The sequence below is a fragment of the Mustelus asterias genome, chromosome 9, assembly GCF_964213995.1.
Source record: "Mustelus asterias chromosome 9, sMusAst1.hap1.1, whole genome shotgun sequence".
Taxonomy (NCBI): Eukaryota; Metazoa; Chordata; class Chondrichthyes; order Carcharhiniformes; family Triakidae; genus Mustelus; species Mustelus asterias.
The window spans coordinates 112442545-112468714 of record NC_135809.1 but is presented as its reverse complement, the minus strand read 5'-3'; the positions used below and the strand labels follow the sequence as shown (position 1 = coordinate 112468714).

At 47.4% G+C, this 26170-nt stretch overlaps 1 protein-coding gene across 1 annotated transcript; it reads left to right on the top strand.

Annotated features, from left to right (window-relative positions):
- dkk3b (dickkopf WNT signaling pathway inhibitor 3b) lies at positions 1 to 24793 on the top strand. The gene is made up of 6 exons (XM_078220875.1): positions 1 to 371; positions 9029 to 9151; positions 16594 to 16686; positions 17638 to 17782; positions 19442 to 19598; positions 23378 to 24793. The coding sequence occupies exons 1-6, from the start codon at positions 171 to 173 to the stop codon at positions 23613 to 23615; spliced, it is 957 nt and encodes a 318-aa protein (XP_078077001.1). The 5' UTR covers positions 1 to 170; the 3' UTR covers positions 23616 to 24793.
- Positions 24794 to 26170: the final 1377 nt, after the last annotated feature.

The window sequence follows — 26170 nt, the reverse complement described above, 5'->3', positions numbered from 1 at the left end:
GGCTGTCCCGGGAATCTGGGAGCCGACGTGTAGCAGCAGCGCGGGGGGAGTGTAGCCGGGATAGAGGGTGCAGCAGCGCAGGGTTAGACAGGAGCCCGGGCGGAGGGTGCAGCAGCCCGAAGGGGAGAGTGGAGAGGAGCCGGTGCAGCAGAGCCGGTGAGCGGTGCACCATGACAAGCTGCAGCCTTCACCCCGCGCTGCTGCTGCTGGCCCTGGCCGCCTGTGCTCGCTGCAACCCGGCTGTAGTGAGTGAGCTGTCCCGGGGAGATGCTGCAGACAACCTGGGGCAGGCGAGTCTGAAGGAGATGTTCCAGGAGCTGGAGGAGCTGATGGAGGACACACAGCAGAAGCTGCAAGGAGCAGCCCGGGAGGTGAATAATCCCTTCATTTCCTCCGCATTGAGACAACTCTCCAAATGCACCGTGTAACAGTGCGGGGATTGCAGGCTCTGTTACTCTAATCTGTGTATATTCCTGCAAAGTCTGCATTAGATAGTATAGCATCAGTCAGCCAGCCTCCCCTGGGCTGAGATTCTCAGTAAAATGTTATTCTGGGGGATTTTCACTAACTTCATTGCAGTGTTAATGTAAGCCTACTTGTGACACTAATAAGCTTTAAAACCTGCAAACTTCAATCCTTCACATAAAAACAATTCACCCTATTTCGAGAAGTTGGCGAATCTGTAATTGTCCCTCAGCTTTTAATTATTAAATTCATCTCTTTACTAATTAGGAATCGTTCAGGTAGGATTGATGCTGCAAGAAAGTCATTGCAGTTCGAAGTGGGGAAATCTGCCCCCACTGAATAACATTTTCATATATTTGGCTTGGAAACAACTCTTACTGTTTCGAGTTTGTACATTTGGAGAAGAGGGATTGGTGCAAAGTTTTAGGAAATAGTTGGGTTCACTCACCAGAGTAGTCCTGACCACGCCCCCCCCCCCCTCCCTGTTTCTCTGGTTTTTGCCTCCTTCCACCTGGCATTGTCCTGAATCATTTTTAAATCCTCCAAACTGTCTTCCTTTTAACCAAGTTTGATTACTTGAGCAACCCATAGGACTCACTCAAGGCAGCTAGATGCTTTAATGGGGGAAATTGCAGGGTTTGAAGTTTCATAGCATCCTGCAGTGCAGAAGGAAGCCGTTCGGCTTATTGAGTCTGCACCGACCACCATCCCTATTTATTGCCCGGGCCCTATTTCCATAACCCTATGCATTTACCCTAGCTAGTCCCCCTGACACTAAGGGGCAATTTAGCATTTCTAATGCACCTAAACCCGCACATCTTTGGACTGTGGGAGGAAACCGGAACGCCCAGAGGAAACCCACGCAGACACGGGGAGAATGTGCAAACTCCTCACAGACAGTGACCCAAGCTGGGAATTGAACCCGGGGTCCCTGGCGCTGTGAGGCAGCAATGCTAACCACAGTGCCACTTAGAGATTTTGGATGAATGAGATTTTTTTCATTCTTGGAAGTTCAATTAGTTATCTTAAAAATAAAGGAAAAGTGACTTTTCTAATAATGAACAACCTCGCTGATTTGTACTGACTGCTGGTTCACTAACATCTCAAATTTAAAATTCTCTTCCTCCCATTGGAATCCTCCAGGATCTTTCTTCCTATCTCTGATCTCCTACAACCCTTGGTATCCGGGCTCCTTGAATTCTGGCCTTTGGAGCATCCCAGGTTTTCATCATTCAGTTGTGTCGATCCTAATTTCTAGAATTCTGTCTCTGAATCTTCTAAATTAAGATGCTGCTTAAAACCTACCTCCTCTGGCCTGGCCTGATCACCTGGCCTTGTATCTCATTAATGTGACTGAGGTGTACTTTATTGGTTAATGCTGCTGGGATCTTTTTTACTATGTTAAAGGTGCTATATAAATGTAAGTTGTTTAAACAGATCTAAATTCAATTTGGAAGAGCAGAGATATTGGTGGGTTGGAGGGCTGGAGGAGGTTAGCAGAACAGGAATTTCAATAGTCATGATCTTTTGCAACTGTTTCTGAAATCATAGAATCCCTACAGTGCAGAAGAGTCCATTCGGCCCATTGTGCACCAACTCTCTGACGAAGAGTATCTTATCCAGGCCCTCCCGCCCTATCCCTGTAACCCCACACTTTTACCATGATTGATCTACCTATCCGAAACATCTTGGGACACGAAGGGGCAATTTAGCATAGCCAATGCACCTAACCTTTTGGAGAGTGGAAGGAAACTGGAGCACCCGGAGGAAACCCATGCAGACACGGGGAGAATGTGCAAACTCCACACAGACAGCCACCCAAGGCCAGAATTGAACCCGGGTCCCTGGCGCTGAGGCAGGCGCTTGCCGCTGTGCCACCATGTTATCCTTTTTTAAAATGTTGTCTTTTTAAAAAAATTAATCTTTTAACTATCTTAAAATACTGTGTGCAGTATTGGTCCCCTTATTTGCACAAGGATATATTGGCCTTGGAGGGAGTGCAGAGAAGGTTCACCAGGTTGATACCAGAGATGAGGGGTGTTGATTATGAGGAGAGACTGAGCAGATTGGGTTTGTACTCATTGGAATTTAGAAGGCTGAGGGGGGGATCTTATAGAGACCTATAAGATAATGAAGGGGCTGGATAGGGTAGAGGTGGAGAGATTCTTTCCACTTAGAAAGGAAGCTAGAACTCGAGGGCACAACCTCAAAATAAAGGGGGGTCAGTTTAGGACAGAGTTGAGGAGGAACTTCTTCTCTGAGGGTGGTGAATCTCTGGAATTCTCTGCCCACTGAAGTGGTGGAGGCTACCTCGTTGAATATGTTTAAATCACAGATAGATGGATTCCTGATCGGTAAGGGAATTGGGCGTTATAGGGATCAGGCGGGTAAGTGGAACTGATCCACTTCAGATCAGCCATGATCTTATTGAATGGCGGGGCAGGCTCGAGGCGCTAGATGGCCTACTCCTGCTCCTATTTCTTATGTAAAACAACTCTAGGTATTTCTGAACTGGGGAATTGGGAATGTTTAATAAGAAACTTTATGGTTAGAGTACAAGTTGTTAAAATAACTAGCATCAAGGGTCTCGGTTGCGTATTACATTTACTTATCTGAAGGGAATTCTAGATTGATGTGGTTCCTTGCTTCTGAACCTAATAAAGTTCGAGGTGCATTTTAAGTTGAATTAAGTGCTATGTTTACAAAGCATAGTTAAGATGGTTGTCTGCCTGACTGCAATAGGCATAAATCCTGATCATAATTCTCACAAGGCTTCAATCTGATGGTAATTCATTCGCAGATGTCTCTCACTGTCCCTCAGGGCGGATTGTTTCTCTAATGCAAAATAATTTCAATATAGATGGGCGTGAGGTGCTGTGTTTAGGTAGAAGGAATTCAAGGGTAGTAGGGTCATTTGAGACCTCAGGGGATGGTCATCCCTGTCTGTCTGCACAAGGTCCCTGTATGCCCTGTTTGAGAGCAGATATCCACTCCATCTGACGAAGGAGCAGCGCTCCGAAAGCTAATGGCATTTGCTACCAAATAAACCTGTTGGACTTTAACCTGGTGTTGTTAAAACTCTTACTGTATTTACCCCAGTCCAACGTCGGCATCTACACATCATGCACAGGTTGCCCCAGGCCAAGATAAGGGTTCCAAGCTTTGGAAGGGGGGAGGGGGGTGGTGATCGTGAACATCAGAAACCTGTTGGACTTTAACCTGGTGTTGTTGGACTCCTTACTGCACAACATCAGAAAAGGGCAGAGGCAGCAAATTCAGTGCGATGGTGGAAGAGCTAGACCCTTGAGGGACAAAAGTTGCTTACAGGCGTGGGATCCATTGGGAAGGGGACTTGTATTTTCTCCAAGCATACACGAGAGAAGCAACAGGAAATCTCCCACGTTTTCCTTCTTCATGTTGCTTGTTGAAGTTGAAAAATGGGAGGTTTTTAATAAGCAACTGAAGTGTAAGACCACCAGGCATGGAGTAATAAGCAGAGTAGCTGTCCTCAGACGGAGTGCTGCCACAATATAATAGAGCCATACATGAGATGGGAAATCTGTCTAAATGCTGTAAGAGGAGCAGGAGTGAGTATCTGGTGGCACAGACAAATCACTAAAAGATTAATGAGGCAATTGACTAAAAGCAAACAAAGCACTGGGGGTTCATTTCCAGAGCAATAGAATTGAAAAAACCCGAGAAGAAACATTAAACTTGGCTAGATTGCCTGTGGAGTACTGAACACAGTTCTGTTCACTATCAAAATAGCATAGGCACACCGGAGAAGGTGCAAATAAAATTGGAGGGATGACGCCAAATTTCAGAGATTGGGAAAGGTGCAACCTTGGTTCAAACGTGGACAGGAGAGCTGAACACCAGAGGCGAGAGTGACAGCCCTTGATATCAAGGCAGCATTTGACTGAGTGTGGCATTGTGGAACTCAAGCAAAACCTGGAGTTGATGGAAATCTGGGTAACTCCCCACTGGGAGAATCATTTATCAACATCCTGGCAGTTACCATTGACCACAAACTGAACTGGACTCACCACATGCAATACTGTGGCTTCAAATGCAGGTCAGAGGCTAGGAATCCTGCAGTGAATAACACATCTCCTGGCTCCCCAAAGTCTGTCCATCAGCTCCAAGGCACAAGTCAGGAATGTGATGGCATGCTCTCCACTTGACTGGATGAATGCAGCACCAACAGCACTCGAGAAGCTCATCACCATTCAGGACAAAGCAGCCCGCTTGATTGGGACCCATCCATAAGCAGTGGCAGCAGTGTGTATCATTTATGCGATGCACTGCAGGAACTTGCTCAGGACAGCACCTTCCAAACCCATGGCCACTACCGTCAAGAAGGACAAGGGCAGAAGGCATGGGAATGCCGCCTAGAAATTCCCCTCCAAGTCACTTACCAGCTTGACTTGGAACTATAACTGATATTCCTTCACTGGGTAAAAAACCTGGAACTCCCTCCCTAACAGCGCTGTGGGTATGCCTAACCACACGGACTGCAGCGATTCCAAAAGGCAGCTCACCACCACCTTCTCAAGGGCAATTGGGGATTGACAATGAATGCTGGCCAACCAGTGACGCCCACATCCCATGAATGAATTAAAGTTTTAGCAGGATGGAGAGCTTTACTCTCGAAGAGTAAAGGCTTGATGGATGACTATCAGGGAGATCAGAACTAGGGACCACAAATATAAGGGAGTAACTAATGAATCCAATAGTGAATTTGGGAGAAACTCCTTTTGTTCTAGAGTGGTTAAAGTGTGGAACTTGCTACCACAAGGAGTAGTTGAGGCGAACGGCATTGATGCATTTAAAGGGAAGCTGGATAGACATACGAGGGAGAATGGGAGGGATATGTTGATGCTGTGGGCTGAAGTAAAGTTGTAGGAGGTTCATGTGGAGCATAAACGCTGGCATAGACCATGTGGGCTGAATAGCCTGTTTCTGTGCTGTCAAACATTGCAACAGATATAGTCAGTATTACCCGTTGGTAAGTGGATGAACTCATGGGACGTTAAGCTGCAAACCGTATATTCCAGCTGGAGGTGGAAAAAGTTAACTCAACTTGCGTCAGTCAGGAATGTTAATGTGTACAAAGAGACATCTTTTCAACAGAGAACTTCCTGAAACTTCAGGCAGCAAGCCAGAGTTTCCTGGAAGAAACTTTGCACCACAGGGGATCAGAGTGAAATGTAAACTTGAATCACCTTGTGTAGTTAGTCAAGCCCTTCCACGTAGAGAGGATACTTGTATTAAAATAAGGGATGGAAATGTTGTTGGAGATTGGGAATGGTGGGATTATTGATAGCACCGTGGTTAGACCACGCTTTGGGTATTAAGCACCATTCTGCTCTCTGTATTTACAGACCAGTCTAGAGGCACTGGATAGGTGGCATCGTGGTAATGTCTAGTAATCCACAGGCCCAGGATAATTCTCATGGGGACATGGATTCAAATCTCTCCATGGCAGCTGGTGGAATTTAAATTCAATTAATAGAAAATTTAGAATTGAAATACGAGACTCTGTAATGTTGATGATGAAACTGTCAACAATTGTCACTAAAAGCTCATCAGCCAAGGATAATTAATATAGGTTAAAGTTACTTTATTGGTGTCACAAGTAGGCTTACATTAACACTAATGAAGTTCCTGTGAAAATCCCCTAGTCACCACACTCTGGCGCCTTTTCGGGTATACTGAGGGCGAATTTAGCATGGCTAATGCACCTAACCAGCATGTCTTTCAGACTGTGGGAGGAAACCCATGCAGACACGGGGAGAATGTGCAGACTCCGTACAGACAGTGACCCAAGCTGGGAATTGAATCCTGGTCCCTGGCGCTGTAAGGCAGCAGTGCTAACCACTGTGCCGCAGGTATAGAAAAGGCTGGTCAGCTAAAGATTCTCACGCTATGATTCGGTGCCCACCAAAGCATACTTCCCCCAAGGGTGTCATTGATCCAAAACAATTACCTTTCCCGGGATAAGTTCTCTGTCTGCACCTTTATAAGAGTCCATCAGAGATTCTTTGACCCCAAAATAACAGAAGTACAGAAACAAACTATGCGACACTAAGAATTCTAAGGGGATTTTCCTTACCGGGTGTGAGGACTTGTTGGGCCATACCCACAACCTCTACACCAAACCACCCACCCACCTCCCCGCAATGTCACTACACAGATAAGCCATGAAAGAGTAAAAGATGCCACATAGTCCAAAACCTTAGTGTGATTCTCGAACAGTTTAAGGATCCATCAGATGTCACCCTCCGGATAGCAAGATAAAGCAGAACAAACTGCATTTTGATAACTTCCAGACGCTTTGCAGCTTCATTCAAATCTTTGCGACTGAAGCGATTAAAACGCATGATTATCGGCCAGGGGTCAGGCCTCAAACCGGATTTGACGTGTCGCCTCCAGATTAATCCGCCCAGTTTTCGTGTCGAGATTAATAAAACATGGTTGCCACTTCTCAAAACATTTAGCTGGGAGCTCACTCTTGGCTCCTGGAAAGCTGGTCACGCTGATACTCCCCCTCCAACCCTAACTCTCCAGATCAGTCAGCATATCCAACATAACATTTAGCTGATTTTCCCAGGATTGGAAGTGGGCCTCAACTGAGGAAGCTACTTTCTCACCAATACGGATTCTTTCCTCTGCTTCATCGAGCTTCCTATCGGTACTCTGCAATTCAGCCATATGAGCACTGAAATTCTGTGCCAAAAAGTCGAGTTTATCATCCGTAGCCTTAATCATATTGGCAATCACCATCTACTGCTTTGACATCACTGAGCTGAGGGTGGACGGGCTTTATCGGTGGGGGGGGGGGAGGAGGTTGGGGAGTGAGGGTCAGGAGGTGAGTTACTCACTGCAGAATTCCCAGCCTTGAACCTGCTTTTGTAACTACAGCAGTGCTTCCCAAACTTTTCCCACATTGACCCTATTTTGATGCCTGAAAATTGCCAAGACTGAATAGTATGAGCGGGCGGGGGTACAGGAAATGAAAGTTGCCTGAGGATCAGAGGCTGCTCTCTCCCTTTTTGAGAGAGCGAGCACTGTCTGTCTGGTGGTGATTAAACCTGAGGGTCACCTCGGGCAAGGATGAGCAGGCGGGGCTTACACAGGAAGGCTGTGGCGTAGTGGTATTGCCGCTGGGCGAATAATTCAGAGAGCCAGGGTAATGCTCTGGGGATCAAAACAGAAAATGCTGGAAAATCTCAGCAGGTCTGACGGCATCTGTGGGGAGAAAATAGAGTCAACATTTCGTCAGAGCTGAGAGCAAAGAGAATAATGTTTACGGTGGGGGTGGGTGTGGGTGGTGGAATGGGACAAAGGGAATGTAAATCAGGATACAGAAGGCTTAAGGAGGTGCTAAAAGTGTCCATTAAGTGACCAGAATGCGTGAATGACAGAAAGGTACAGATTAAGGGACTGCCTGGCAGTTGTTTTGCTGGATTCAAATCCCACCACGGCAGATGGTGAAATTTGAATTCAGGTTTTAAAAAAAAATCTGAAATTAAAAGTTTAATGATGACCACAAAACCATTGTCGATTGTCATAAAAACCCATCTGGGTCACTAATGTCCTTTTAGGGAAAGGAAATCTGCCGTCCTTACCCAGTCTGGCCTACATGTGACTCCAGATCCACATCGATGTGGTTGACTTTTAACTGCTCTCGGGCAATAAAGATGATCGCGTCCCAGATTTCCGTTACGCTTTTGTGTGGAAAAGTGTTTCTGATTTCACCCCTTGTACTTTTTTAACCCTGATTTTAAAATTGTTCTGATCTCTCCCACCAGAAGGAATAGTTTCTCTCTATCCACCCCATCAATTCCCTGATCATTTTCAAAGCCTTGTTCAGATTACTCTTTATGTTCCCTTGAATTTAAAAGATTAAGTATAACTAAGATAAAAAGAGAAAGCGCTGGATAAACCTGGCAGCATCTGTGGAGAGAGAAATGGAGTTAAGTCCAGACCAACTCAGCTCTTTCTAAATCGGCGTAGGTGTTATTGAAAGCTTTTAATTTTCATACTGTTTATGTCAAACAATTCTAAGGAATTTCTGCACTCGTCCAATGCTGGCCTCTTAAACATTCCTGATTTTCATCACCCTACTATTGGCGGCCGTTCCTCTAGCCGCCAAGCTCTAACATTTCCCCCTCTAAACCCCTCTCATCGCTACCTCTGTCTCTCTCTCTTTCTCTCCCTCTCTTGCTCTGCCCCTTTAAGACACTCCTTAAAACCTAGCTCTTTGATTCAACATTTAGCCAATTGTGCTAATCTCTTGGTGTCGAGGTATTTTGTAATGCCCCCCCCCCCGATAAGCACCTTGCAGTGATCTGGTGTGCTAGGGGGTGTTATATAGATGCAAGTTATTGTTGTAAGCAGCTGGTGTTTATGTAGCGCCGCTCAATGTGAGAAGGCGCTCTAGATGGGAGAAGTAACACTATCCCTCTGCCGTTTTAAACTCAGTGGGCGTACAAGCCAAGTCTGCACAACCTGACCTCGATCCTAAAGCCAGGGATTTGTTTTCTGGATTTAATTGCAGATGGAGTTGAAGCAAGGGAGAATGTTACGCGATCTGGAGAGAGTGTCTGACAACTACAACAAATCCAACGCGCACTCCACGGCAAGAAAGCCGGCCATCCACCCACCACAGCAAGTCAGGAAGGTAAGCGAACTGTAAATGTTAGCCTGCTCGAGAGTACAGGGGTTGAGTTCAAGTTGCTGGCTTTGGTATTGAGGCTGGCTCTTGAAGGCCAGTTTCCCTTCCGCACGAGAAATCCAGGTCATGGTGATTTGAGGCCTAGCGGCGTAAACACCAAATCATACAGCACCGGAGCTGGCTCAGTTGGTAGGACCGAGTTGGAAGGTTCTGGATTCAAGTCTCTCTCCAGGGCTGCGAACACAGTAATCAAAGTTAACATCCCAGTGCAATACTGAGGGAGGGCTGCACTGTTGGAAGTGCTGTGTTTTGGATGAGGTGTTACATCCAGTTGAGCAGATTTAAGTGAACCCATTGCACTATTTTGAAGCCATTCCCGAGCCAATATTGGGACATCCTGGGGTTGTGAAAAGCCCTGTATAAATCCAAACTTCCTCCTTTCTTCTCATTTTGAGTGAATTTTAACAATTTCCAAACAGACTTCAAGCCCTGCCCTCCCGAGACTGACTCTGACTCTCGTTCTCACACCGCACGTGATCCATCATCTCTCTCCGTGGAAACATTCAGGATCGGGGGAGCTTCCAAAGTTGTGTTTCTCTGGCCTGGCTCTGTTTTTTCTGTCGGGCTGTGCAAGATGCTTTCCAAGCTCAACTTTCTGTTGCCCATGTCTGGAAAATGTGATTCAAGTCACAATGGCTCCCGTCCAATAATAACGTTAAGTCTCAGCCTTGGGCCAACTCGCGAAAAGCACGTCAGATAACCACAGAAGCTCATAAACCTCCACTGCATTTTTGGTTTCAACCCGAGACCACGTGGACAGCAGTCGTCTGCATTATCAATCCCTAAATGTTTTGATTTAGTATCTTTTTTTTGTAAAAAAAGAACCTTTTCTATAGCGTCTTTCATGACCTAAGGAAAGCCTGAAGGTCTTTACAGCCCCTCTGACAATGCAGTGCTCCTTTGGTACTGCACTGACTGTGGAGCCTGGATTCTGTTCAGCTTTATAGTGTGTGGTTTCAGTCCACAGGTACTACAGCCTCTCAAAGTCTGGGCTTTACTCGGATTTTCATTTTGGTTTCTTAGTGGGGGTGTTTGTTCTGTTTGTATTGCGCCCACAGATTTGGAAAGATTCATGGTGTCATCGAACTAGTGGGCAATTCCTAAATTGGTCCTTTCATATCAGCAACTCAACATTGATGGAGATTAAGAACAGGGATCTCCATTCAGCCCCTCAAGTCTTGATTCAATCATGGCTGCTCTGTATCTCGACCCCATTTACCCACTTAATTCAAAAGCAAAATACTGCAGATGCCGGAAATCTGAAATAACATGCTAGAGTTACTCATGTATTTACCTTGCTAATCCCCCTGACACGAAGGGTCAATTGAGCATGGCCGGTCGACCTAACCCACACATCTTTGGACTGTGGGAGGAAATCCGAGCACCCGGAGGAATCCTACACATACGCGGGGAGAATGTGCAGACTCCGCAAAGGGCCTGAGGCTGGAATTGAACCCGGGTCCCTGGCGCTAAGAGGCAGCAGTGCTAACCACTGTGCCACTGTGCTGTTCATATTGTTGCCCTTTCACCCCAAGATTTTTCTGGTGAGGCTGTACTGTACCCTCCCCAAAGAGAATATTACCGTCCTGAGGTGTGGTGCCCAGAACACAGCACAGTTATCCAGAGGTTCTGTACAACTGGAGTTTTTCATCCTCCCCTTTGTATTCCACAGTGATGTATATGTACCTAGGCTCCCAAATCACTTTGCACCGGCACAAGTCCAAGTCTCTCTCCTTGTCCAGCACAATCAAACCTATTGCTCAGTCTGGTGTGGGACCACCCCAATTTTCCAGATTGCTGTAGTGACTTTTAAGGGGCGTCTTGACAAATACATGAATAGGATGGGAATAGAGGGATATGGTCCCCGGAAGGGTAGGGGGTTTTGGTTAAGTCGGGCAGCATGGTCAATGCAGGCTTGGAGGGCCGAAGGGCCTGTTCCTGTGCTGTAACTTTCTTTGTTCTTTGTTTTTTGTTTTTAAAAAAAGTCCAGCACACAATCAGTCTGGTGTGGGACCACCCAACTCTCCAGATTGCTGTAGTATTGAGTGTCTTTTGTTAACTGCCAAAAATGATTGTACAGAATTTGTTGTGCCTCCAACTGGAGCGCCATCAGCAAACTTGAATGCGCAACATTCAATTTAAGCTTGAAGTCTGGTTCCATAGGGACACTGTACAATTGTCGATAACAAGTAGCCTGGATGCTTGCCCAACGATATGTCTGAACAATAGAGTAAAATTTTCAGGACTATTTTGCGGTGAGCATAGTAACTTTTACATGTTTGTCGATGTTCCAGGAATGGGCGAGGGGAACAACAATCTGAGGTCTGTCATGGAATATGTCTCATGTCAACATCTTGTTCTAATTTGTAGTTTGATGATTCACAGTCAGGGGACGGAGAGTCCCTGTTTGATGTGGAGCCTTGCAGCAGCAACCAGAGGATTGAACCTTCCATTCCCATCTGTTTAGACTGGATTGAATGTCTGTTCCAAGCAATTCTTCTCTCAAACTCCTCAGTAAACCCTTCCCAGTGTCTAATGCTCATGTTGACTCATTGTTTTGATGCTGGTGTTAGATTTTAAGCTGGTTTCTCTGAATCAATTTGCTGTTCTTTGACGAAGGCCATTTGACCCTTCGAGCCTGATGGGCATTCAACAAAATAAATAATCTTCAACTCCACCCTCCCACGCGATTCCCATAAACCTTAGAGTCATAAAGCCATAGAGGTTTACAGCATGGAAACAGACCCTTCGGCCCAACTTGTCCATGCCGCCCCTTTTTTTAACCACTAAGCCAGTCCCAATTGCCTGCATCTGGCCTATGTCCCTCTATACCCATCTTGTCCGTGTAACTGTCTAAATGCTTTTTAAAAGACAAAATTGTACCCGCCTCTACTGCTACCTCTGGCAGCTTGTTCCAGATACTCTCCACCCTCTGTGTGGAAAAAATTGCCCATCTGGATCGTTTTGTGTATCTCCCCTCTCACCTTAAACAGGGTTTAGACTCCCCTGCCTTTGGGAAAAGATATTGACTAACTGGTCTATGCCCCTCATTATTTTATAGACCATTAATTCTTTTAATTAAATCTTTTAATTCCCTGAGAGTATTTTATAAATGGTGAGAAACTAGGGATTGTTGAGAGGCAGAAAGATCTGAGAGCTCGTCTACGCAAATATTTAAATGCCAGAAGCCGGTATGGTCAAGAAGGCTAATGTAATATAAAAACAAATGACTGCGGATGCTGGAAAATCTCAGGTCTGACAGCATCTGTGGAGAGAGAACAGAGCCAACGTTTTGAGTCTGGATAACTCTCTGACAAAGAATTATCAAAGCTAATGGAATGTTGCCTCTTCTCATTGAGGCTGGAATATAATGAGGGAATTTATGGTTCCATTGTACAGATGCTTGGTTGGACCCCATCTGGAATAACTTGATGGTATTGACCTTGGATGACTGTCGCAGAGATTTACACACTAGGGTTCAAGAGTCAAATTGAGGATTGATTGCAAAGACCAGACTGATTTTAGGAGGTGTCTCTCTGTGAGGTGTTTGAAACAGTTTGTTGGGGTAGATACCAGGAGATGATTTCCCCCTGTGAGGAATTCCGAAACAAGGGAACACAATGAATGTTCCTCTAATCTGTGCAGGTATGTGACCATGCAGCAGCATAGAACTTAGCGTGCAGGAGACAAGCAAGCCATACCCGAGGCAGTCCCTTGAAATCTTAAAAAGTGATGTGCAGTGCATCAAATGGGCCGCTTGGATCTTTCAAGATTGAGATTTGCCGGGTAAAGGAATCGAGGGAAATGGAGAAATTAAGATTCAGAGTTACCATAATCTAACTGAATGGGGAATAGGTTGTTCGAGGCAGCTCTCTTATTCCAACAGTATTTCTGTGAGCGATCAGTCCCCGGAACAATCTCATCTGGGAGATGGTGGAAATGAGGAGTATTGATGTACTCAAATATGAATGAGAGATTTCTCTCAAACTAGTATGTTGGTCTGCAGAATTAAATGATTTAAAGACCAAGAGGAGATGCTGGTAACAGTTCCCACTGATGGAAACAACGAAGAGTAGGACCTGCTACCCTGCAGCAATGCTGTGTAACAGTTTCCTGGACTGTAATCTGTTGAAAAGTATACGGCTCAGAACTGGAATATAATTTAAGTGAGTTCCAATATTCCATTAAACACCAGCATTGTGGCAGAAAATTCTCTTTGTCTGTGTGTGTGTCTGTCCGTCCCCCTCCATCTGTGTGTATGTGTGTGTCCCTCTGGCTGTGTGTGTGTCCTCATGCTGGGAGAAGGCAGCTGGTTTGAATTTAGTTTTCGGAGAGCTTGTTGCTGGAACGTCAGGGCGAGGCTGCCAGCTCTTTACCACAAGAACTCATCCATTGCCCCAGTCTGGGGCTGTCGTCATGGAGATGGATATTTCCATCCCTCGCCTTCAATCCTGCCTTTAGTCTGATCCCTGAACTGTTAAAGAAACATCTGGATGCTGGAGGTGGTGCAGAGTAAGGAATAAACAAGAAAATAAAAATAACACCGTTTGCTTTCATTTCTACTGAGGTTTTACTCACAACAAGGTCATTGACATTAATCTTCAATTCCTGGAGGGTTAACAACTCTGTCGACTGGTGTCAAGGGACTGAATTTGGAGAAAGTGTCAGCAAAGTTGTGACTAATGGTTTTGAGTTTAGCCACAATCCTTGTCTGTTTATCAAAAAGATTATGTTGTCCTATTATCAAAGACCAGATTCCACTTGACAGCTGTGGTCAGTGCACTCGCTCCTGAGGTCAAAGGTTGTGGGTTCAAGTCCCACTATAAAGATTTGACCCGGTAATCTAGGCTGACATTCCAGTACGGCATTGTGGGACTACTGCACTCAGAGGTGCTGGCTTTCCCATGAGACATTAAACCAAGTTCCCATGTCTCGCTTCACTTCACTCACCCCCCACCCCCCATTGATCCCATGACACCTTTCAAGGAAGGGTGGGTGAGTTTCCTTGGCAACGTGATCATTCTTTCACCCTTGGCCAAATTGACCACAAAAATTTTGTAATCTGGCCATTTAAGTGGAAGCTTGCTGTGCACAGATTGTCTACCTTGTCTCCTATCTCACCACAGTGGCTACACTACAAAAATACCTGTGAAGTGAGGAATAACTTGTATTTTTAGAGGGCCCTGCGTGTCGTCGGAACAGGCCAATGAAGCACATGCACAGCAAGATCCCACAAAACAGCAATTTGATGACTTTGTGATATTGATTGATGAATAAATATTGGTCAGTACACCAGGGGGAACTCCACTGTTTCTCCTATGAAAACTACCATGAGAGCTTATGCAACTCCTACCAATGGGGGTGGGGTGAGAGAGAGAGACTGGGGCCTTTGTTTAACTTCTCATCTGAAAGATGGCACTTCCAACAGTGCAGCACTCCCTCCCGACTGCACTAGTGTCAGCCTGGGTCTTGAACCCACGATCCTCTAACTCCGGATTGAGGGAGAGGGCACAGGACCCTCTGAGCACAGCTGACTTGCAGCATGTTTGGACATCCTGTGGCCATGAAAGACTCTGTTACTGTAAAATCTTTCTTTTTTACATTTCGTCTTTTACAGTGAAGGTCGTGTTCACTCCTTCACAGTGATGGCCAGTCAATCTCCTGCAGGTCCTCAATCCCTGTGTTGAGCCCAAATGTATTAATTTAGGATCACAGGACAATTGGATGTGGATGGGCATCCACATCTTTAAAAGTCATCTTTAAAAGTCGTACAGTCTGGCATTATTTTCCTATTTCCTGTGAATGTCTTTGTCGACATTTATATTGGGAAATTCTGATACAAGCATGTCACGGTGTAATTACCTTTATATATTCATTAGAATCATAGAATCCCTATAGGTCAGAAGGACACCATTCAGCCCATCGAATCTGCACCGACCACAATCCCACCCAGGCCCTATTCCTGTAATCCCACATGTTTACCCTGCTAATCCCCTAACACTAGAGTCAATTTAGCATGGCCAATCAGCCTAACCTGTACATCTTTGGACTGTGGGAAGAAACCGGAGCACCCGGAGGAAACCCACGCAGACACGGGGAGAATGTGCAAATCCCACACAGGCAGTGACCCGAGGCTGGAATTGAACCCAGATCCCTGGCGCTGTGGGGTAGCAGTGCTAACCACTGTGCCACCGTGTCGCCCTTCCCACCAGTGATGCCTATTTGTGTGAATGTGAAAGATCCCGTGACGCACTCGAAGAAGAAGAGTAGAGGAGTTCTCCCTGGTGTTCCAAGCCGAGTCTTTAATCCCTCAACCCGCGTCACTCCAACTGAGATTACTTCTGATGCTAGTTGTGGGATCTTACTGTGTGTGCATGGGTTATTGTGCTTGACTGTAAGGTCTCAGTGAGTTGGCAGTGACTCGGACTGTGATCTGCTTTGAGGGAATGTGTCGAAGATGTTTAAGAAATGCAAACTCTTGAGAACGTGATACCGAGATTCAAACGATCGGTTCATCGTGGAACACCGGCTTAATTGTTCTAAAATGGAGCAGTTTTCATTTGTAGGCACTTTCTCATCAGTAACCTAGTTTAATAAGCTGAAAGACTGATGTTCTGTGACCTGGAGGTTAATGCTTTTCTGTAGACTGTGAAAGCTTTGTACTGGGAGAGCGGACTCCTATTTCACCAAGTTAATTTACTCCTGTCCCTCTGTAAACTCTGAATTTTACACATTCAGCGCCTAGATTGTCATTAAATTACTTCAGTTCTGTGTGACATCCCGACCTATACTGTAATGCTGAACCTATAATATATATTTGCATACAGTATACATTGTAGTTTTTCTACGCAGTCCTTGCCAATCTACTCTCTCAATAACTTGAGCCGTACCAAAGCTCTGCCGGTGTCCTGTTCCCTGATCATCTCTGTGCTCACTGACCTACATTGACCTCCTTTTCCAATCCCTCCATGGCTTCATCCCTCCCTTTCTCCAGTAACTTTCTCTAGCCCCACCAACTCCCCGAGATACTTGCGTACTCTAATTCTGGCTTTTTGAGGGTTCCCGATTTCCCTCACTCCACCATTGGTGGTCATCCCCTAAGCTCGTGAAATCCCTGCCTACCCCCTCTATCTTTAAACCGAACCAAGCCTTTGGTCACTTGTCCTAATATGTCCTCTTGCGGCTTAATGTCCAGTCTTGTTTGATAATCGCCTCCATGAAGCCTGGTGGCACTTTTTCCAATGTTAAAGGTGCTGAATCAATACATGTTGCTCGTGGGAAACACTGTTGATAGACCATGATCAATGATTGCTTATCTGTAAACACGAAGAAGAGTTTAATTAAGCCACAGATAAAATGTCACATTGGATGGAATTGTGTTCCTATAGGAATGCATTGTCGATGAGGATTGCAGCAAGGACCACTTCTGTTGGCTAGACGTATTGGAATCAAAGTGTCTTCAACGGAGAGCACAGGAGGAGGCAAGTATTGTCAATCGTATAGTGGTCCTTTCAAATTAATCTGTGGGATGTGAGTCAGTGGTATTTCATGTTCATCCTCTGTTACCCTGAGAAGGTGGGTGTTCCTGAACAACTGGGAGTGAGCTAGATACCAATGCAGGGTCAACATTGCTATAGATCTGGCATCACACATGGAGCCCAGACTGGGCGAGGTTAGCAACTTTCCTTTCCAAAGGGACATCAGTGATCCAGTTGGGGTTTTTAATGTTGATCTGGCAGTTTTATGGTCATTTTTATTTCCAGATTTTTGAAACTGAATTCAAATTTTAAAATGCCCTGGGCTCATCTTCTGTGGATGACTATTCCACTCAGAACCACTATAGAGTACACAGCAATGAAACAGGTAATTTAGCCCAGTGAGCCGATTAGCGCTCCACTGGGCTCCTCCCATTCTATCTGCCTTACCCCTGCCTTTCAGCATTTCTTTCTATCTCCTTTTCTCTCGTACTCATCTAGTTCCCTTTTGAAATCAATGTGGCCGTGCCAGTGTCACCCATATCCCAAAAACAAATGGCAGCATGGTGGCACAGTGGTTAGCACCAGGGACTCGGGTTCGATTCCCGGCTTGGGTCACTGTCTGTGTGGAGTTTCCGCATTCTCCTCCGTGTCTGCGTGAGTTTCCTCCGGGTGCTCCGGTTTCCTCCCACGTTCCAAAAGACCTGCTGGTTAGGTACATTGGCCATGCTAAATTCTCCCTCAGTGTACCTGAACAGGCGCCGGAGTGTGGCGACCAGGGGATTTTCACAGTAACTTCATTGCAGTGTTAATGTAAGCCTCCTTGTGACACTAATAAATAAACGTTTCTAAATGCGTTCTCATGAAGGATCTGTGGTTACTTTTCATCAAGCTTCCTTTGTTCTGCCAGCTTCCTGATTGCGTTGACCATAAATTTATTCTGAATCTCTTTTTTAGAATTGCACTCGAGATGGAGAATGTTATTCGGATCATTTGTGTATCTGGGGACAATGCAGAGCGAGTGTGGTGAAAGGACAAAGTGGCTCCATCTGTGAGCAGCAACGTGACTGCAGTGCCGACCTTTGCTGTGCTTTCCACACCTGTGAGTTACACACGCCAGAACCTCAAGAACCCCCCACTCCCCTATCCTTACCCCCTCTTATACTGGACTTCCATAATGTGAAAATACTGAGAGCACATTGTCAGGTCTGACAAGTTTCCGTTCAGGAACTTGTGTAATGTCCAACTACAGCTTAGCTCAGATAATGGCCCTATTACCAGATGTGACTTTAACTTGGATCTGGCTCTTTGTTCTAGAGAAGAATTGTTTTCCACACTCGGAGAGGAAAACTTAAGCAGCTGAGAATTTGCAAAGTTTCCACCCCAAGCAGCAATTAAATCCTGATGGGCTGTGTCAACCTGCAATTAGCCCCTGGCTGTGTCACCTTGCTGCAGCTTTTAAAAATTATTTCGTGGTCGCACGCGTTTCGCTGGTGAGGTCAATATTTATCACCCATCTCCCGTTGTCCTTGACAAGGTGATGATGAGCTGCCTTCTAGAATCACTACAGTTCATGGGCTGTCGGTACACCCACAGTGCTGTTAGGAAGGGAGTTCCAGGATTTTGACCCAGTGACAGTGAAAGAACGGTGATATATTTCCAAGTCAAGATGTTGAGTGGTTGGAGGGGAATATCCAGGGGGTGGTGTTTCCAATGCATCTGCTGCCCTTGTCCTTCCAGGTGGTAGAGATCGTGGGTTTGGAAGGTGCTGCATAAGGAGCCTTGGTGAGTTCCTGCAGTGCATCTTGTAGATGGTACACATGGCTGCCACTGTGTGTAGGTGGCGGATGGAGTGAATATTTAAGCCACTGGATGGAATGGAGGATATCTCATCCTGACTTGTGCCTTGTAGATGGGGGGCAGGCTTTGGGGAGGCATGAGGATGTTACTTGCTGCCGAATTCCCAGCCTTTGACCTGTTCTTGCAACCAGTGGCTGGTTTCAGTGACGATAGCTCCCAGGATATTTAAAGTTTGGGATTCAGCGATAGTAATACCCTGAAATGGAGATTGTCAGTGCCTAGTACTTGTGTGGCATCAGTGCACCTTGACACTTATCATCCCAAGCCTGAATGTTGTTCATGTCTTGCATGTGGGCAGAGACTGCTTCAGTATCTGAAGAGTTGCGAATGGTGCTGAACATTGTGCAATCATCGGCGAACATCTCACCTCATGACAGAGGGAAGGCCATTGATGAAGTTGCTGAAGATGGTTTGGCTGGGGACGCTGCCCTGGTTCTCATTGACTCCGGTTTAGCGAGTGCTCCTCATGGCACACTCGGTCAAATGTAACCTTGACCTCAAGGGCAGTCACTCTCGCCTCATCTGTTAAACAGCGATTGGCCTCAGAATCTGTCCACTTGTAGCAATTAAGTTTAGTAAACTTAAGTGGAGAGGCCAACTCTAAAAATCAATTTTATATTGTATGGTCTAATGCTTCTGTCATTCCAAAACTGTTCAGGATCTGATCTGGCATGAGCAATAAATTGAGCCTTTGCAAATACGTATCTCTATTAATAATAGCCTGTGAAAAGTCAAGCTTGCTTGTGTGGTAATTATGTTGAGAGAGGTTTGACTATTTGTTAAGCAGCATGTTGGAAGGGCCTGTTCCTGTGCTATAATTTTCTTTGTTCTTTGTTTGTAATCCTCTCTGATTTTACAATCACAGTGATGCTGTCACAAAGTCTCTATTGGTTTCACTCAGATCTCTTGTTTCCTGTGTGCACCCCACTATCCACCAAGGGTCAACCCTGCCATGATCCAACACACCGACTGTTGGACCTCATCACTTGGGAGATGGAGCCAGGAGGAGCTTTGGAGCACTGTCCCTGCTCAAAGGGTCTGATGTGTCAACCTGAAAGGTAGGTGGCTTTGCATCCAGGATTGGTTTGGCGTTAGAATGACTGAATGGGCCTGACTTTAACTCACTCACTTGAGTAAAAACATCACTGGGTTGTCTCCTGCCTTTGCCACAAAAATAAACGGGTTGAAGATTGTGCTTTGAATATCGCGGGATCATCACACGGTGATCATCATCATCATCTACAAACTGCTGTTTGTCAGCAACAAATCTGCTCCTTCATGTTCCTTTTGGATTGCAACTTAACATCAGAATATGTTAATTCTGACCTTTAACTCGTGCTTTGCTTTCTGATGGCCTTTTTAAGGTTCTGCAAAATCAAGTATTGACAAGGTACTTGTCAAGAATAAGGGAAGTAAATGATTTCTGACGCATTACTTAACATTCAATGCAGAGTTAAAATCAGGCCCAATGTGTGTCAGCTGTGGTTCAGTGGATAGCACTCTGACCTCTGAATCAGCAATTCATGGGTTCAAGTTCCACTCCTGAGTCTTGAGCAGGTAATCTGGGCCGACACTCCCAGCACAGCACTGAGGGAGTGCTGCACTGCCAGAGGAGCAGCGCTGAGGGAGCGCTGCACTGCCAGAGGAGCGGCGCTGAGGGAGCGCTGCACTGCCAGAGGAGCGGCGCTGAGGGAGCGCTGCACTGCCAGAGGAGCGGCGCTGAGGGAGCGCTGCACTGCCAGAGGAGCGGCGCTGAGGGAGCGCTGCACTGCCAGAGGAGCGGCGCTGAGGGAGCGCTGCACTGCCAGAGGAGCGGCGCTGAGGGAGCGCTGCACTGCCAGAGGAGCGGCGCTGAGGGAGCGCTGCACTGCCAGAGGAGCGGCGCTGAGGGAGCGCTGCACTGCCGGAGGAGCGGCGCTGAGGGAGCGCTGCACTGCCAGAGGAGCGGCGCTGAGGGAGCGCTGCACTGCCAGAGGAGCGGCGCTGAGGGAGCGCTGCACTGCCAGAGGAGCGGCGCTGAGGGAGCGCTGCACTGCCAGAGGAGCGGCGCACTGCCAGAGGAGCGGCGCTGAGGGAGCGCTGCACTGCCGGAGGAGCGGCGCTGAGGGAGCGCTGCACTGCCGGAGGAGCGGCGCTGAGGGAGCGCTGCACTGCCGGAGGAGCGGCGCTGAGGGAGCGCTGCACTGCCAGAGGAGCGGCGCACTGCCAGAGGAGCGGCGCTGAGGGAGTGCTGCACTGCCGGAGGAGCGGCGCTGAGGGAGCGCTGCACTGCCGGAGGAGCGGCGCTGAGGGAGCGCTGCACAGCCGGAGGAGCGGCACTGAGGGAGCGCTGCACTGCCAGAGGAGCGGCGCTGAGGGAGCGTTGCACTGCCGGAGGAGCGGCGCTGAGGGAGCGTTGCACTGCCGGAGGAGCAGCGCTGAGGGAGTGCTGCACTGCCGGAGGAGCGGCGCTGAGGGAGCGCTGCACTGCCGGAGGAGCGGCGCTGAGGGAGCGCTGCACAGCCGGAGGAGCGGCGCTGAGGGAGCGCTGCACTGCCGGAGGAGCGGCACTGAGGGAGCGCTGCACTGCCAGAGGAGCGGCGCTGAGGGAGCGTTGCACTGCCAGAGGAGCGGCGCTGAGGGAGCGCTGCACTGCCAGAGGAGCGGCGCTGAGGGAGCGCTGCACTGCCAGAGGAGCGGCGCTGAGGGAGCGCTGCACTGCCAGAGGAGCGGCGCACTGCCAGAGGAGCGGCGCTGAGGGAGTGCTGCACTGCCGGAGGAGCGGCGCTGAGGGAGCGCTGCACTGCCGGAGGAGCGGCGCTGAGGGAGCGCTGCACTGCCGGAGGAGCGGCGCTGAGGGAGCGCTGCACTGCCGGAGGAGCGGCACTGAGGGAGCGCTGCACTGCCAGAGGAGCGGCGCTGAGGGAGCGTTGCACTGCCAGAGGAGCGGCGCTGAGGGAGTGCTGCACTGCCAGAGGAGCGCGCTGAGGGAGTGCTGCGATGCCAGTGGAGCAGCTCTGGGGGAGCGCTGCACTGCCGGAGGAGCGGCGCTGAGGGAGCGCTGCACTGCCAGAGGAGCGGCACTGAGGGAGTGCTGCACTGCCAGAGGAGCGGCACTGAGGGAGTGCTGCACTGCCAGAGGAGCGCGCTGAGGGAGTGCTGCACTGCCAGAGGAGCGCGCTGAGGGAGTGTTGCACTGCCGGAGGAGTGGCACTGAGGGTGCGCTGCACTGAGGGAGCGCTGCACTGCCGGAGGAGCGGCGCTGAGGGAGTGCTGCACTGCCGGAGGAGCGCGCTGAGGGAGTGCTGCACTGCCAGAGGAGCGCGCTGAGGGAGTGCTGCACTGCCGGAGGAGCGGTGCTGAGGGAGCGCTGCGCTGTCGTAGGGGCGGCACTGGGGGAGCGCTGCGCTGTCGTAGGGGCGGCACTGGGGGAGCGCTGCACTGCTGGAGGAGCGGCACTGGGGGAGCGCTGCACTGCCGGAGGGGCGGCACTGGGGGAGGGATTCACTGCCAGAGGAGCGGCACTGAGGGCGTGCAGCACTATCAGAGGGACAGCACTGGGAGAGCACTGCGCTACTGGAGGGACTGCACTGGGGGAGCGCTGCGCTGTCGGAGGGACAGCACTGGGGGAGCGCTGCGTTGTCGGAGGGACGGCACTGTAAGAGCGCTGCACTGTCGGAGGGGCAGTACTGGGGGAGTGCTGCACTGTCGGAGGGACAGCACTGGGGGAGTGCTGTGCTGTCGGAGGGACAGCACTGGGGGAGCGCTGCGCTGTCGGAGGGGCAGTACCTCCTTCCCCCTCTCCAGAATGATAATCGGGTTTTTCTTCTCGTCAATTTCTACCCCCCCAGCCTCCACATTCAAAGGATTATCCTCAGCCATTTCTGCCAACCCCAGCCTGATGCCTCCCTGACATCCTGGACCATTCCTCAATCATGTCCAACACCTCTTCCCACAGCACCTTTCCCCTGCGATCGCGGGATGTGTAACACCTGCTTTTTTACCTTCTGTCTACTCACCTGTCCAAGACCCCAAACACTCCTTACAGGTGAAGCAGTGATTTACTGTCTTTCAATTTAATATATTGACTCACTTATCATTTGAAGTTCCCTTTAGTAAAGACAAATACTACCAAACTTAGACAATAAATACATTTAACTAAAGTTGTACTCTAATCAAAGACTGAATTCATTTCAAATTCCGACAACAGCTCACTGGATCTCTCTGGATCATTGTTTAGACGTATTTGCCAGTGATATGTTTTCATCAACAACTTGCATAGATGTAATGTCTTTTCTATGTTGGGGGTCTTGAGGCACTTCACAAAGTTGACTAACAGAAATCTGTTCATAGAATTCCTGCAGTGTGGAAGGAGGCCATTTGGCCCTTCAAGTCTGCACCAACTCTGACAGAGTATCTTACGTAGGCCCTATCCCTGTAACCCCACACATTTACCATGGCTCATCCATCTAACCTAAGCATTTTAGGACACAAAGGGGCAATTTAGCATGGCCAATCCACATAACTTGCACATCTTTGGACTGTGGGAGGAAACCCATGCAGACAAGGAGAATGTGCAAACTCCACAATCCCTCAAGGCTGGAATTGAACCCAGGTCCCTGGCGCCGAGAGGCAGCAGTGGTAACCAATGTGCTGCCCCAATTCAACTCCGACAATTATTATTTATAATTCCAGTGGTGTTTGTTGTGGTATTGAAAGATAAGGAATACTGGTTGACTCTTGTTCTTGTTGTCATGTTTTGGGGTGTATCAGATGATGTATTATATGTAAAATGTTTGTGTACATTACGCAGAGAGATTGGTGAAATCATTTTTCTTTCTCTTGCCCTCTCCCTCAGTAAAACCTTACTGTCCGTGTGTAAGGACTCTGACTTTGAGAAGGGAACAGCCACAACAGACTCTCCTCAGTATCTGAAAATGGAAGAGGTTCTGTTTCCTCCTGTTGTTGCCCTGGAGGCTCCTGGAAATGGGGAGAGTTACACCTCCATGATGCCCGATATGGAAGATGTGCAGGCTGCAGTGACTGGTCACTCTAACAAGGGAAACGTAGAACAAAAGGAGCACGACACTGTGTAGACTATTGCACAGGGTAAGGATGGTGCTGGAAGAGGACAGGATCTGACTGTCTTCTTGCATCCAAAGCAAGTCTCTGATGAGCCCTCATTCACTGACCTTTCTGTACTGGGCGTATCTGTGTAATAGGAATAGCAAGAAGGCTTAATAGTTGGGTTACTTTTATAATCCATTAAAAAAAGTGTAGTTCTAATTGGCAATCTCTCTGCACTCTAACTTCTGTCTCCAGTGATGTGTGTTGTAACTCTGTCCCAGATGTGTTAATGAATTGGGCTGGAGTGTTTTTTATTGTAACACTAGAAACATTGGTTTTGGACGTTTGTCATATTAGGAACATCACAGAATATCAGAGGATTCAATCTGGTTTGACTTTGAGTAATTTTCATTTCTTTGATGCTATTTTCAGTAGCTTTAAGTAAAATTTTAACTGCCAATAGTTCACTGCTTTTCTTACGGAAAATATTTTCATGAATGTGTGTAATCAATAAAAGGACACCTTTCAGTTGTGACACTGGATGATGCCCTGGTGCCTTATTCCTACACCACAGAAATGGGTCTGTGTTTCACATGAACATCCTCTTAACCACACTCGATGTAAAGATGTTTCTCCTAATTCCCTATTAGATTTATTCTTGATTGTTACATTTTTGAACTTTGCAACAAGTGGAAATATTTCTACATCTACCACATTAAGCCCCTTCATTATCTCGAGACTAATATCAGGCTACAACTCAGCAATTCACCAAAGATCCTTAGACAGCACCTTCCAAATCCACGACTGCCTCCATCTAATCTAGAACAAGGGCGGCAGACGCATGGAACACCGGCACCTGCAAGTTCCCCTCCAGCCACTCACCATCCTGACTTGGAAATATATTGGCCGTTCCTTCACAGTCGCTGGGTCAAAATCCTGGAATTCCCTCCCTAACGGCATTGTGGTTAACCCACAGAACATGGACTGCAGCGATTCAAAAAGGCAACTCACCACCACCTTCTCGAGGGCTAATAGGGATGGACAATAAATGCTGGCCAGCCAGTGACGCCCATGTTCCACGAATGAATATAAAAGAAATTCAGTCTTTGCTCTTTGAGCGAAAGAACCTCAGTATGTTTGGATTGGGTTGTTAGGCATTATCTCCCTATTCTGGTATCATCCTTATAAAATCTCTTATTGTATCTTCTCCAGTGCCTCCATATCCTTTTTGTAAGATGGAGACCAGAACACTCAGTACTACCAATTTCTCTTTTTCATTTGGTCCCTCTAGAGATGAAAAAGCGGAGTTAATGTGTGTCACCACTTTGTGATTTGTGAAGCTGCTGAAAACCATTAACTCGAGTGAACAACAACCTGATAAAAGATGAGCCATGTCATTTTGATCAGAGCATCAGATCAGATTGGGTTGCCAGGTTAATATCTTTCTTCAACAGTGCTGTACTCCCCACAACAGAAGCCACAGTTTTGATCCATATTGTGGGTTCTAATTTGTAACTGAGCCCACCAAACCGAGCAGGCTAAACACGAGGGAACCCTGCAGATTACATTGTTAATCTTTTTCTTCCTCCACCTAACTCCCACAAATTGGAATTTACTGTCAGTTGAGACGCATTGTGTGCACTCAGCCAACCCTCCCATGTGTTCAAGTCACATAGACGATAGGAGGAAGCCATTCAGCCCTTTGAACCTGGGTCTCTCGATTACTAATTCAGTGACAATGCCACTGCACCCTGTGTCAGCGGGGACCTCCTGAGTGCAAACTGTTTCAAAATACTACATTACCTGCAAAGCACTTTGGAATGTCTTGAGGTTGTAAAAGGCACCATATAAATGCAAGATCTTTCTTTCAATGCATCTATATGGCACTTTCTTCCATGGTCTCTACTTCCTATGAGGGTTTGGAGGAGGATTAACTAATCAACTCTCATCACGATCATAGCTGATCATCTAAATAGTCTAATCCTGCTTTCTCCCCATAACCTTTGATCCCATTCACCAACTGCTATCTAGCCACCTCTTGAAAACATTCAATGTTTTGGCATCAACTACTTCCTGTGTTAATGAATTCCACAGGTTCACCACTCTTTGTCATAAACGGTCTACCCTGTATCCTCAGACTATGACCCCTGGTTCTGGTGACCCTCACCATTGGGAACATACTTCCTGCATCTACCCTGTCTGGTCCTGTTAGAATTATACAGGTCTGAACTCTAGTGAAAACAATCCTAACCTAGTCAACCTCTCATCAGTCCGTCATCCCCAGAATCAGCCTGGTAAACCTTCGCTGCACTCCCTCAAGAGCAAGAACATCACATTCCAAAGAGTTGAGTACATGATCCAAATTGACATTCCAGGATCATGCCATCTTTTTATGCCCATCTGAGAATACAGCCAGGTCATCAGTTTACAGTGCAGTTTTCCTTCAGTCCTGCAGAAATTTGAGTTGCAGAAACCAGGTTGCACTCCCAACGAGGGAGTGCTGCGCAGTCGGAGGTGCTATTTTTTTGGATGAGAGGTCAAATTGAGGCCAAGTCTGCTCTTTCAGATGGATGTAAAAGATCCT

Bases quoted from the DNA above. Each gene is read 5' to 3' on its own strand.
- dkk3b (XM_078220875.1), top strand. From the start codon at position 171: ATGACAAGCTGCAGCCTTCACCCCGCGCTGCTGCTGCTGGCCCTGGCC. The intron at 9,152-16,593 runs GTAAGCGAACTG...GTGTTCCTATAG, and splicing joins CACCACAGCAAGTCAGGAAG to GAATGCATTGTCGATGAGGA. The intron at 17,783-19,441 runs GTGAGTTACACA...GGTTTCACTCAG, and splicing joins TTGCTGTGCTTTCCACACCT to ATCTCTTGTTTCCTGTGTGC.